The 14,470-nt window shown below is 40.4% G+C and overlaps 1 protein-coding gene across 11 annotated transcripts in view; it reads left to right on the top strand.

The window, feature by feature from the left end:
• LOC122982584 (ERC protein 2-like) overlaps positions 1-14,470 on the top strand; it is a 156,735-nt gene that overhangs the window by 66,169 nt on the left and 76,096 nt on the right. For 9 of the 11 annotated variants that reach the window (XR_006403498.1, XM_044351980.1, XM_044351985.1 and 6 more), the window contains 2 exons: positions 7,761-7,854; positions 12,713-12,865. Coding sequence is in view for 10 of the 11 variants with exons in the window: in XM_044351980.1 (XP_044207915.1) it covers positions 7,761-7,854; positions 12,713-12,865 (247 nt within the window). In the remaining variant the exon portion in view is untranslated. Of the gene's footprint in view, positions 1-7,760; positions 7,855-12,712; positions 12,866-14,470 lie in introns of those variants that run through there. The other 2 variants (XM_044351986.1, XM_044351984.1) reach the window with 2 other exon arrangements.

Genomic DNA, 14,470 nt, shown 5'->3' with positions numbered 1-14,470 from the left:
ACTCCTATCAGGCTGACCCCCCTCCTCTGGTCAGCGTGCACGGGTCAGAGGTCACATGCAGGGCAGCAGCAGGTTATCAGAGGAGGATCCACTGCAGCCATACACTGCCAATGTAAACATAAAAAGAATTTGAATAAAAAGAATATGAATTTGAAAGTATTAGCACATGAACAAACCTACACTTTGTGTTTGTGTGGCTGCATCGGAGATAAGTGAGGCATCAAGCTATTTTACAGTACTCATGATCTCGTGACATTATCAGTGAAAGTTCTGATTAAACAAAGCAAACACCAAACGAGACACGTGTGTATTTTACATGTGTGTGTCTGTGCACATGTGGCATATGACAGCATGGGCGGACAAATGTCTCCATGTGCTGATTGGACTTCTGTGATCAGAGTGCGCGAGTGTCTGGGCAGAAGATGAATGTCTTTTTAATCAAAGTGTTTCTGTTGGAACTGGGTCAGATGACCTATTAACCACTATCTGGATGAAGAGAGAGAGGAACAGATGAGGAAATAGACACTTTCTCATCCAGTTGGCAACGCAGCAGAGAGAGTCAAAGATGAATGTAGCCAGCGGGTCATTGTAATAAATACCCTCCAGCACAGAGAAGACTCTCACAGTTATTTCATAGCTCAGATCTTCTAGTGATCTACTGTTAGTTATAATAACACATAACATTAGGTAGTTTATGCTTGGTGTAGGTGTTATTTCTAGCTAATCTGCCCAAGTGATCAATGACACTGAGCAGTTTTCGGTGCAATGCATCTGTATCAGCACACAAATAGCTGTTAACACTGATGCTAATAGTTGGATTTGTTAAATAGAGCTCTGAAAGCCATGGTCACTGATCTTGTGGAGCATTTTGTGTAGATATGGAGGACGAAAATGGAAAGAAATAATGTATTTTGTCGCCTGACATTCGAGGAGTGAAGCATTCTAATCTTTTCCCTGTGAATTCAATACAATATACAGTAAATAGCACTTTGAAGGTTTGTCCTGCATCGTGTTTTTACAGTTTATGCAGTTCGTAACATCTAAAAAAGACAAGAGAGTGGTTATTTTTAACACAACCAGTTTTAATTAAGCTTCAACATCAGGAGTAATTTAAGAGGTTGTTAGATTCAAGCATCTGGAGTTGTGACAAAAATCTATACTAAAATGAAAGTTAGAAAGCTGCTTTATATCTTTATAAGTTGAGTGAATATAAAGCGTTGTTTCTTTTTCCTTCCCTCCTTCTTTCATAGCTATATATTATTACTGCAAATAGTGGAATTCTTATAGTCCTCTCAATGCTGTCCTATAGTTTGAATGGTTTCTGCGGTGATGTGGGGGCTAAACTTTGAAAAATAAATCAGCCTCCCAGTCTGACCATATCACAGCTACTGACGTGGTAAGCACTCTGGTATGTAAGGGAGGGTTTCAGGAAAAGGGAGGTGTAAGTGTGTACTATATATGTGTGTGTGTGTGTGTGTACATGCTGTATGTATGCATATGTGTGAGTTTGCATGTGTGTAACTGGGGTGAGACTGAGGAGAACGCATGCTGGTATTGGGATTGGCATTGGTTTTGTTGGCTGGGAGGAATCAGCGGTTGTTGACAGACAAATATTCATACACTCACAAACAGCCAATTGCACACACATAAACACACACATATCATTTTGGGCCTCGTTCCTATGACCACAATTAAACTCCAGATGTTGGAGGCATCAATCCTTTGAAAACACATGCACACTTTATGCATGCACACAACCTCCAAAGTCTCTGTTTATAATATTTCAACATGAAAATGTTTGTAAACAGTGTGCATTTTTGTGTGTATCTGCAGATGTTCAGACTATTTGAACGGCCATAGGTTCAAACATGACCTGTCAACTCCCTGTTTCACTGCAGAAATGTTACACCTGCACCAGAGAGGAAGCGTTTCATAATGCAAATATCAAATACATAGACAATACCCTACGTACAATGAATCATTATTGTATTCTTCCTTACATTTAAGCATGTAGACACACAAACAGACTAACGATTTCTTCTCTTTTAACCTCCTCCTGGTTTCACCCTGTCAAACACACACAGACGGTATATCGGCAACAGTGAGATGGTATTTGTATTGCGATAAGACATATAAGCAAAATAAAGCATCTATCGGTAATAAACAGACCTGTCCTGTTTGGATCTCTCAGCACTACATCAAGACAAGCGCCTCAGATAAAACCTCAGACTCCCAGTGTTGGGCCAACCGCCTCACGCTAAACTTTCATAGCTCCCCTGTTTCTTCTCCTTCTTCTCCTCCTTCCTTTTACAGTACCCCTTCTATTTTTGCTTTACAGAGAAAATTTATTTAATTCAGATTCATATCTGCCTTTTATTCCATATATTGCACAACCCTGAGTAACTGCCTCAGTGTGTCCCTGTCTGCTTGAAATCAGAGGATTTTGTTCCACCCTGTTGTTTATTAAAAGAGAAGAGAGAGAGACAGGGCTAGAATTAAGAGTTATGAAAGAGATAAAAATCTGTTTTTTTTTTCTTAAAAGGTTATTACTCTTTTTAACTTTTTTTTTTTTTTTACCCAGGAAAGGACAACTGAGAATGCATACTCTTTTCCAGCAACACTCTCTCTAATATTAACCTAATATTCCCCACACTCACATCGGTGTGACCGCAGCTTCCTACTGTTGGTCACTCGTCAGCTCTCAATGTGCCTCGCTCAAGGGCACGTCAGATGTAGTCCTCGATGGAGGTTGGAGGATCATTCATTCATTTTATTATTCTAATTAAAATCAATTAATAATTAATAGTTAATGAATCTATTAAAATGGAAGTTCTAAGTGACAAAAAAGGAGAGGCAAACAAGAGGAGAAATAGAAGAAAACAGTAATAAAGGATCGGTTCACCATTTCTTTCACCAAGTCGTCTTAAAACAATAGTCAAATGCCCAAATACACATTTAAATAGTTTTTTCTTGCTGTAATCATTCATCCTGTTCATACCGGCCATTAAGAGATTCCTTCATAATGCGCTTTCAATATGAGTGATGGAGGCCAAAATTCATAGCCTTCCTTTTGTGCAAAAATATATTTAAAAGTTTACTTGAAGCTAATATAAGGTTTCAGCCATCCAACTTAGTCAAATTAAGTCACCATCTTTCAAAATTACTGTCTTTTTAGTGCCAAATTCCCTCTTTTTGTTACGATCCTTCTACTGCAGCTGAACAGGAAAACATGTCCGTCGAGAAGCAAAGAGGGATTTTTTTTTTTTTTTTTACTAAAAGGACTGTAACTGTAATTTGACTAACTCAGATGGCTGAAGCCCCACATTATCTTCAGATAAACTTATAAATACATTTTTGCTCAAAACGAGGACTGTGAACTTTGTCCCCCCATCATTTACATTGTAAGCGCATTTGGAAGGGATCATCTAATGGTCAGTATGAACAGGAGGAAAGATTATACCTGTTTCAATGTACATACAGGCACCATATCTTTTTTAAGACAGACTTAAAAAATAGTGAACTTATCCTTTAAAGGGGTAATGGAAAAAGGGAGCGAGAGAGATACAGTATAGAAGGAACGATAGAGAAATGTGTATAAAGAGAGATATACAAGGTAAAAAAAACAGCTGTGCTTTGACAGCCAGAAATAAAGCGGAGCTGCTTATGTTGGAAGGCGGATGTGTGGAGTAGTCCAGGTGGAAGAACCGAGAGGAAATGTGAAAAATTACTTATTACGCTCAGTTTAGGAAATGGCTGGATTCATGCACAGTGCTCTCTCTCACACACTCACTTCATCTTCCTAAGAAATGTCCCTGCAATAAAATACTTCTTTCCCCCCATGAATTTACTCATTTCAGTAATCAACATATTACAGTTCTCCTTCATATTTTCCACTCACACGCAGCCCAGTCCATCTTCTACTTATTCACACTCTACATGCCCTCATTTGCCTTCACAGCGGTCAAAACACTTACTTCATTTTGCACTGATGGCTCCATGCGGGTATATCAGCTATCAAAAGGGACCAGCGTGTCTGCTGGTTTATACACCTGTGCCAGTAGCAGCTATGTGTGATAGCTGATATGCCCTCATGGCAAGTTTGTTCTCCATGGACATGCATCTGAGCTTATAAAAACACACACAGAGACATCAAAGATCAGAGTATAAACAGATTCTTCTCCTCCTCCTCGCTGTGTAAATATCTGTGCACATGTACATATGTGTGTACATATACTTCATTCATGATAATAACAGGATTCGGTGATAATCTTTATTTATGCGGTGCTTTTCAAAACCCACTCGTAAAAATGATTAAAAAAAAACTTTTAAAATCAACAGCAGAGTTGTTTAAAAAAGAAATAAAGAACTAAGCTGGAGACATGAAACGACAGGCTTAATAAACTGACCAGCCTTGTGTGTGTGTGTGTGTGTGTGTGGGTGTTTATGGGGGAGTAATATCAGATATAAAGACTGATATAAATGTTGAGTACTCCTCTCTTGCTCTGTTTTCTCCTGTTGTAACAAACATTTCCTCAAATGATTTGAAAGATACTGTTGAGTGTGTCTGTGTGTGTGTGTGTGTGTGTGTGTGTGTGTGTGTGTGTGTGTGTGGCTAGGTGAATGTGTATTAAATTTATTCATCATCTTGTTAAGTATGTTTCAGATTAATTGCACACCACCATCACTCATAAAAGCTGACATGCACACACACACACACACACACACACACACACACACACACACACATACACACCATTCTAAGGGCAAATATTTGCCCACATGTGGGGGCAGCTTGTAGGTTTTGCCCAGAGTAAACACACCAGTGTGGATGTGGAATAATAATGTGGCGCGTTTTAGCAGCTGCTTGGTCACAGTGTGTTTACAGTGTTGGAGGGTTCTCTTAAGCGCTAATTTGTCACTGTCAACTTTTCTTGCATTTTCTTTGTATTTTTCAAAAAAAACAATATTTTGATTCTATTTTGAGAGTGTTTGTGGGGAGATGTGGATTGTGCATAAGTGCAGCTGTGTGTGTCTTATGGTCCGTGTTCATGGGTTTTGTGGCTTCATGTGTATCTACGAGTGAGTGTATTTGTGTTTGCTTGTGAGTTCATGAATATTTCTATATACAGTACTGTGCAAAAGCTTTAGGCACTAAGAGTAAAGGGAAGATGCTTTCAAAAATAATGCCACGAATAGTCTTTATTTATCGATTAGCTTCATACAAAGTTCAGTAAATAGGAGAAACCTAAATCAGTTCTCCACAGTACACTTGCACACAGTTTTTCAAGGTACTTGGCAGCTAGGTTGTTCCAAGCATCTTGGAGAACTTGCCACAGTTCTTCTGTGGATTTGGGCTGTCTCAGTGGATACATCTCAAGTCTCTTAATTGCATCCACGTTTCCCTCACTTGCGTCTTTTCCTTGTGTCTTAGTCCCTCCCGCTGAGGATGCATGGAGAGACGAAAGGAAACCATGCGAGGAGAGAGGAAACGAAGAAATATGTTTTTAGAGAAATGAGGCGTCCTTTCCTCTGAAGCGTTATGTGAATTCAATTCAATTCTGATGACGGCGGCAGCTGATTAAAACCTATACATCCATGATCACAGCTGGATCAGCTGTCATTAGGCTTTAACGGCTGTAGTAACTTTTGATGGAGTTTGTGTCTGCACAAATGTACTGAGCTAATACTAATAAAGAGGCACAGTTATCACTGTCAGAGCAGCTGTTTCCCCTCTGCAGTTACCTTTTCAACAAAGACCTGAACATGAATAAAAACCTGCATTCTGTATTTATACTGAGTATACAGAGGTACAAGAACCATTTCTAATGGCACAATTCATTTATGTTATTTATTAATTTATTAATTAGTTGTCTGTATTTATTGATATTCTGATTGTGAATTCATTATTTAATAACCCAGAAGATGATCAGAGTGTCTTTCAAACACTGGAAATGATTTATTAGGCTAAATGTTTCAGGGAATATTGAAATTACGTAACTCATATCAAACCTGACGCTCAGGAATTTTCAGCTTCACATGTGACTGAATGGAAATGGCAACAAATTATGTAAAATATGAATGTGTTTAAAAAATGTTTCTTGCTGAGAGACAGACTCTGCCTGACTTTAATTTTGCCCATAATAAAAGTTAACGGGGGAAACAACAGATCATGAAAAGAAAATTCTTTCTAATAAATGAAGAAAGTTATTTATGGTTCTTTTGTTGATCAGACCAACAGTGAACAGATGTTTGACTAGATAGTAAATCTAAAAACTAATATAATACAAGATTTAAGGAGTGATACACTTAAGCGGTTATCTGTAATCTGTCTCTACTCAGTGATGTTGTGATGTATCAGATCAGTCTGATCAGCTGCAACATCCAATTGATAACTGATTTCCAATAAGGGGGCGTGTCATCCAGTAAAAGACTTTCATGAAGGCTGCTCTCGGGTATCCTCGCTTCTCAGAGCAGAAATAAGAGCTTTGAGACGGCCTTCAAAATGGCAGACCAGAACAACTTCCAGTTCGAGTGAGGAGCGAAGAAATATGAAATAAGAGACTTGAGATATACCCAGTGTCTTCTGTCTTTTCATGTAATCCCAGACTGAGTGGATGATGTTAAGATCAGGACTCCATGGTGGAGGCCATACCATCTCTTGCAGGACTCCCTCTTCTTCTTGTCAATTAAAATAGTTATTTTTGACTCTGTCTGTATTTATGGGGTATTTATGCTGCAGAATAAATTTGGGACCAATCAGACGCCTCCCTGATGGTATTGCATCATATATAAGCATCTAAACATCTAAAGTGCTTAAAACTTTTGCAAAGTACTGTTTAAACTGTTTATATATGTTTGTGTGTGTGTGTGTGTGTGCCAAAGTTCTGGCTAAGTAAGTTTGGTAAATGACAAGCAGCATGTCTGAATGTGGAGGTAAATACACAGTCATCCTGGCTGGTTGATGTGCGGGTGAGCTCAGTAATCAGCACCTTAGCAACGTGCAACACTGACAGCAGATTTATTATGTGTGTGTGTGTGTGTGTGTTTCTGGCAGGGTTTCTAGACTTGCATCAGTTTATTTAAAAAAAAAAAAAAACACAAGCCCTTGTGTGTGTTTCTGTCAACTGTAGCCTCGCCTCTTGCACGTTTTATCTTCTTTTGAGAACGTGTGTTTATGTGCGTGCACATGCCTGCATCTGTGTCTGCGTGTGTTTGTGTGTTTTGTCGTTGAAAGATTTACACAGCAGTGTCTCACCTCCATCGGTCATGTCTTGTCATGTCCCAGTCTGCCATGTTAGTAAGACTAGACACATGTACAACCTCTGTACCTCCCTGCTTTACTGTACACATTGTAGTTCTACTGTTTATCTATATCATGCGACATGCAGGCTTTGTTTTAACTCTGAAGGTAAAGAAAAACAATACAATAAAACAAAAATTATGGGCAAAAGAATGTTTCATATGTACAGTAGGTTTCATATTTTGGGTGTCAATAGTACTTTAAATAGTAAACTCTGGGAAACAGAGGTTAAACTTAAAATGAAATTAAATAAAAAAAAAATGTATTTAAAGTAAAACAGGGCCATTGTATATTGTGTACAGCGTGTGCATACATATCTACATAGATGATATACACCATTGTCATATTGTGTGAAATACAAATGTCTTGCTGTAATCTGTGATTTTATTGATAGATGCACATCTTACTTAGCCTCTCATTACCTCTTGTCATGTTTTTCTTCATCTTTCTGTAACTGAAGGCAAATCAAGTCTCCTAACATCCAGAAGCAGATGGTGCCGAGTGAGATGAGGAAAGATAACCTGACAGATGGACACCCACACTCTTTATCGCAGGTTTGAATATATATATGTGTGTGTGTCCCGCGGCCTCTAATTTATCTCTTCATCACCTCTTCATCCTAGAGAGTTCAGATTGGCTCAAATTCATTTTTCATGCCCTTATTTCTATTTTTTTCCTCCTTACCTCTTTTGCACACCACCCCTCAGAAAATATTACTTTTTTCCCCTTTCCTCTATCTCTCTCTCTCTACATTTTGTCTTCTCACCCACTCTCTGTATAATTTGGCTCCTAAGAGCAGAGAGAGAGACAGTCATGCCTCCTGCCCTCCCTCCTTTAGTGCATCTCAGAGTCGGTCCTAAGTGGAAGAGACAGGCATTTAGTCCAGCAGAAATCAGCTCCATACGCCTGCCAGGAACAGCAGCACAATGGCTCAGATGGGAATAATAAAGGACTGAGTCAAGTCAAGCAGGAAAGAAGACCTTGATGTTCCTTTTTTTTTGGATAAATTAAGTGACGTAATTTGTATAGTTGCATACTTCCTTAGGTGTCAACATGAGTGTCAGCTGTTTTCTCAATAGTATGTGTGTGTGTGCGCACATGCTTGTATACTAGCCTGCAGAGCTATGCAGAGGTGTTAATATGCAGAGTGCAGCTATGCCAGGTTATTCCCACAAGACCGATGAAGTAGAGTACACCTCTCTGTACCTCTCTGCCAAAAAAGCCAGAGCCCCTCTCACAGTCTGTTTTTGGTAGAGCTATTTTGTTATTTTTGTGTGCGCTGGCAGGCAGCATCCAACATCCTATTTCCTCTTCTAAACAGTGTCTGAGTAGCAAACATTAATATTGCTACAACCTGGAAAGAGACATGAAGTGAGTGCCAGAGTGAAAGAAGGAGGCACAGGGACAAGTGCAAAAGAGTAGTGTAATTGATGTTAGGGAGTGGGATGACGTCCATAAAAAGAGTCAAAGGGATGTTTGAGATTAAATGAGGTTTCAGAGGTGGTAGAATTTTTTTTCTGAGGTATGTATTACATGTATTACAAAACTAGTGTTAGAACAGATGCAGCTGTTCAAGCTCAAGATCAAGTTTATTGTCATTCATCCATGTCAGAGCGATACTGGGTTTTTGTGGCATTACTGATATCAGTATTTGAAAGTTTAAAAGAAATCTGATAACCATATACTTTATTGGCCAATTTTTACTTTTGTTTTTTTTTTAAATAAACCCACTATAAAGTTTGTTAAAAAATGGTGACCAAGAAGTGCACTGAGCAGGACATTTTACTGTTGAAAAAAGACATCTGTCAGTGCTTTCTAGTGGACAAACTTTGTAATGACATTATTGGGGAGTCAGCAGTACAGAGGTGACAGGAAACGAGAGGAGAGAGAGAGAGAGAGAGATGGGGAAAGACGTGCTACAAAGGTCCTCAGCCGGATGTGAACCCAGGACGGTGGAGTTCAAAGTTGATGCATCAAACTCCATTTCTCTGCATTGCGATTTCTTCTTTTTTATTAACAAGTCAACATACTGTATAATACACGCTGATACAATATACTGCATCTGTGATAAGCATGCAGCGTGTTTCGGGCTCTAATCCATATACAAATCTACAGATGAACAAAATGTTAGTCCGCTCTGGGGCCAAGGTGCAAAAGAACAACACAACAATCCAGACAAAACATTTGACAATAACAAATGAGCGAGTCCCCGAGAAGCTTGTGTAAATAGAGCAAATGCAGCTGTTCAGAATACGATATGATATACTAAATATCAAGAGTTTGATTATATACCGCAGCAATTTATTAAAAAACAGCAATACCGTAGAACAAAATGTAAGACTACACAAGACCGCCATTCCAGCTAACTATCTATAACGATGACATGTTATAAATGAAGTATGCAGTCTGCATATTGTGTTTGCTCAGCAGTCAGGTTGCGTTGTGGCCTCTATCCTGCTCTTTTTTGCCCTGCTCTCTCTCTCCATTTATCTGCGGGTCCATCAGGAACACAGCACGCTCCGAGGGTAAACACAAACAAACAGGGCCTTCCCTCATCGCTCCTTCTCCTCATCCATCCAGGAGAGTTTATGTGGGATGGAGAGATAGCATCTCTCCGCTCCATCGTCTCTATCGCGCCACGCTGCACTTCACAAACACAGAGAAAACACACATCGGAAATGTTCACTTCAAGCCTTCGCACAGGCCTATTATTTCTCTTTTATCTGTAACAGAGAGGCTTCGGCGACGCTGAACACCCCCCCTTTGTTGAGTCACAAGGATTTAAGAGACTCCTTTTTTTTTTCAAAATCTGTGGATGGTTATGAAAGATACCTTTCAAGATTTTTCCCACAGTCTATACAGCAGTTTATAAAAAAAAAAAAATCACTCCTTGCACACATACTTGACATTTTTAAAAGCATGAAAAAAAGACACATAGAGGTTGATGCTGTGCACAAAACTTTTTTGACAGAGACAGAGACAGATGTCTGTGTCTGCCTGGATCAGGCTATGTGGGTAAGTGGTTTGCGTGTGTGTGTGTATGTGTGTGTGTGTGTGTGTGTGAAGTAGAGGATCATAGGTACACAGCTGCTGAAAATGTGCATTCTCTCACTGCCTGCTCGTTTATTTTAGTGATTATAATCCCTCCATCAAACCAGAAAGGGCCAGACTCCATAATGATCCTCCCCAAGGGCATTAGGTGATGATTGGTGCTGCAGAGGCAATTATCTTTCCATTTCTTCCCACTCCCTGTATCTCTCTATCTCTCTTACACTTGCCCTTTCTTTCCATTGCTTGTATTCTTGAAAACCAGCAATATTCTCTTGTTACTAATAAAACTCACATAACGCGCAGACATGTACATTCACACACACACACAGACAGACAGAAACAGCTTTCTGGTTAGGTTTCACTCGGGGGTCCAGCAGTGGCAGCCCCATCTCAGTGGGGTGTGTGTGTATAAGTGTGTATGTGCGTGCATATGTGTGTTCCTGTCTGTTGGGCGGGGTCAGACCAGAACTTGTTGATTCTGGTGCATCGAATTACTGCCCGTCTGTCACATCCAATTACAGCTTTGGACTGCTGACGCACACAGCCTGCCTCTGTACGTGTGTGTGCGGGTGTTTGTCGCTCACCTCCAGCTGTGTCGTGCTGACGTGACGAGCCACAAGTATCCGCTTGTGATTTGGCTGACTTGGCACTATTTTCATCACGCTAAGGGATAATCCCATTGCTGCTGTATCCCAGTTATTTAATATTTACTATTGAGTTTGAAGGAACTGTAAATCATCAGAGCTGGCTTGATATACATTTCTGTCTTTTTTTTTTTTGGATACTGTTACCACAACACTGAGTATATGCTACTTGTACCAACTCAAAGCTAATTTTCTCCTGTTTTAATATTTACCAGTTTAATAAGCCATTCATATAGATCTTGCATTTTCCTGGCACTGTCTCGTAACTTTGACTTAACTCTCTTCAGTTTTCCGTGCGTTTAGCATCTCCTTTTTCCCCCGTAACAATGGATTCCCCATGTGTGAGCCATGGCACTGTTTAGCATGGACCTCCGCTTTACGCATTGCAAAAATTGGTCTATCCGGCGTGCTCTCAGACTTACTAATGATATTAGACACGCATGTTCACATCGAGCTCCACATATCAGCTATATACCTGCAAAGCTACTATTCTTTCCAATGTTTCCATTCAGGATTCACTAACTTGCTTTTACAGAACATGTCTGAGATTAATTGTTTAAGAGCGTGTCGCAAGGCTCACATCTAAAGATTTCAGCCAAGGAACGGTCATCCATCACAAGGAAGTCCACAATTTCCTTTGTTTCTGTCTGGAGAGGGTTTTCAATGCATCTTCACTGCTTCCAACAACGTCTGTTGCTCCAGGCAAGCCTTCTCGTCACTTGTACCACATCACGTTCGTTATCTTGATGCCTCTTCTACAAGTGTCTTATCAAGTTTGTGGTGTTGAGGCGTCCCATGTCTAATGATTCTGACCCTCAAAACACTCACTTTGCATTCTGCCGTTTTGTTTTGATGGTAGGTAGCTGCCTTCACTCTCATTCAGGGTTTATTGGTCAATAGTTTATATCAGAATGCGACTTTTATTTTATTTCTTATAACACCTGATCTTGTGTTTTTGGCAAAATCAGATTGGTGCGTCTGTAGATTGCAGCAGGGTGTTTTGCAACAAGGATACACCCCCCTCCCCCCCCCCCGAGTGTAACTGAACTCTTGCTTGAAAGTGTCTCCTTGCCCGTGTGACTCCAAGGCTTCTGCTCTGCTACTCTAAGTGTGAACGTGTGAACTTGAAGGCAAATCAACTTTTGAGGAGTGGGAGAGAGAGTAAAAAAAAAAAAAGAGAGAGAGAGAGAGAGAATCTGGGGGTTTATTATTTCTGTCCAGTGTTTTCTTTCACAGTTCCATCACCCAGTGTGGAGAGGGATCCTTTTCCCACTCACCATAGGTGTCAGAGCGGCCACACACAAACTGTGCATGTGAACGTGCACACTCTACTCCACACACACACACATGCACACTCACAGTGCACACACTCCATATGGATGTCGGCAAAGGTCATAGCACTTACACAGTCTCTCTCTCCATCACTTATCACTCTCCTCTGTCTTGGCTGTGTCTCTTTCTAAGAGAAGTCTTGTTTCTTCTCTCACCACAGCTTTTGACTTCCTTAAGTCTTTCCTTTCTACATGGACTGGATTCCTTTTAGCATAGGGACCAACAATTACACCTTTTTTGAAATTATCTTTTGCTGGTATGATCCCAGTGTGAGAATATTTTGATTGTGAGCTTTTAAAACAAACTCTACTCAAAGAAAAACACTCTCTCCCTTGGCTTTTATTACTTTTCTTCCAACCCCCGTTCCTTTAAACTCGACCCACAGCTTCCTCTTTCAGCTTCCCAGGATGCCATGCGGGAGACGGCGGAGCGGATCAGGGATTTGGAGAAGGCACTGAGGGAGAGCATGAACACCTCCGCACATAGGGAGGCGCTCTGGGCACAGGAGGAAGCTGCCCGTGTTCAGGCCCAGAGACAGGTTGACCTGATGTTACACACACTGATGGAAGACCAGCTTACATCTATTTTCACACCTACACACACACAGAGATAATCTCATGCATCCCTACATACTATAGGCATCCTAGTCTACCTTTTAAACTGGTCACCTAGGACTAAGAAGGACCACTGAGAAAATGTAATGAACTTAACTGCACCCTCATGTGGCTAAGTGTGTAACTGCAGGCAGACTGTGGTCATTAAATGATCCTTAATCGCCTCATTTGTAGCTCTTAACCAACAAATATCATTATTACAAATTGGATCATTGTCTTTTGCTTCCTTTCTGTTATTGTCTTTTCTTCTTCAGCCAGTTTTTATTCTCTAAACATGTTTTTGTTTATTTTTTTTCCCCTTTCCTGACTGAAATTTAAAACTGAAACAAAACATTCCAGCGTCTTTCATTCATTTTCTGTCTCTCATTAAGTTTGCTGTTGCATGCTTCAAAATGTGTGCATATGTTAAGTTTTTGTGTAATCAGAATTCATTAATGCAGATGTAGATTTTAGGTGTGCAGTCTTGATGGAGGACAGGCTGCCTTTTAACTCTTTATGTCCTGCTATCTATCTGTCTTTCTAACTGCCAGCTGGTCGGTCTACATCTTGAAGCGTATCCAAAAAAAGTGTATGTGTGTGCATGTGTGTGTGTGTGAGCGTAGGTGTGTCTGTGGTGGGAAAGAGAAACAGGGCGAGGGAGTGTGTTTCCTCTCGGTGTGAGTGTGCATTTGAATGAGAATGACCTTGCATTACTTATGAGTGCCACGAGTAATATGAGAGCAATCGGCGGTTAGGACAAGAGCTAAAGTTTTGAGGCAGGATGGTGGCTGTACTGCTTCAAATACACGTACATACTGTATATTCCCTCTTCACACACACACACACACACACACATTCAAAGACAGAAGCTGATAGAGGAGAATCTAAAAGATGAATAGAGGAGATTGGTGGGCAGAGCGGCAAAGTGAGAGAAGGTCAAACTCAGTTTAGATAATTCAGTGAGAGCCAATGCTAACTGTGGCTTGGTTTTTTTTCTAATGTTTTCCTCCTTTTTACGCAATTTCTGTACTTTACACGCTTGACTTACAGTCAGCATGGATACTGTGTTTATCAAACAATATTTCGATCCAGTGTCCGAAAGAAAAGCATATTTGTGTCTGCGGGACTTTTCGCACGCACAGAAGTGAATGATTCAGCTTTGACCTAAGTTTACCCATGTGTAGTCAAAGAATCAGGGAAATCCTTTTCTAACTTGTGACATGTTAACACTCATTGACCCCAAAAGCCATAGTCAACTTGCTTTCATTTCAAGACAATCCAAACCTTACACACAGAGAACATACTGAGCCAGTGTGCACTCATGCTGGCGACTGCACTTGACACATATTGAGCCATAATAGAGCTGCAGTCATGCTGTCGACACTAGAGAAGATACCCATTTCGCCTGGAACTCAAGTCGCTCGGTCCCTATGATGTTAACTGCTAGGTGCTGTCAACGCACTGAACTTTGTGAGCCAAAATGACGTCAGCACATACGGAGGCAGCGAGTCAACATGCCATTAACATGCAGTTACACAGTTGTCAGTCAG

The sequence above is a fragment of the Thunnus albacares genome, chromosome 5 (genome assembly GCF_914725855.1).
Source record: "Thunnus albacares chromosome 5, fThuAlb1.1, whole genome shotgun sequence".
NCBI classification, from domain to species: domain Eukaryota; kingdom Metazoa; phylum Chordata; class Actinopteri; order Scombriformes; family Scombridae; genus Thunnus; species Thunnus albacares.
Note: the sequence above shows the minus strand (reverse complement) of the source record. Positions and strands in the feature narration are given on the sequence as shown.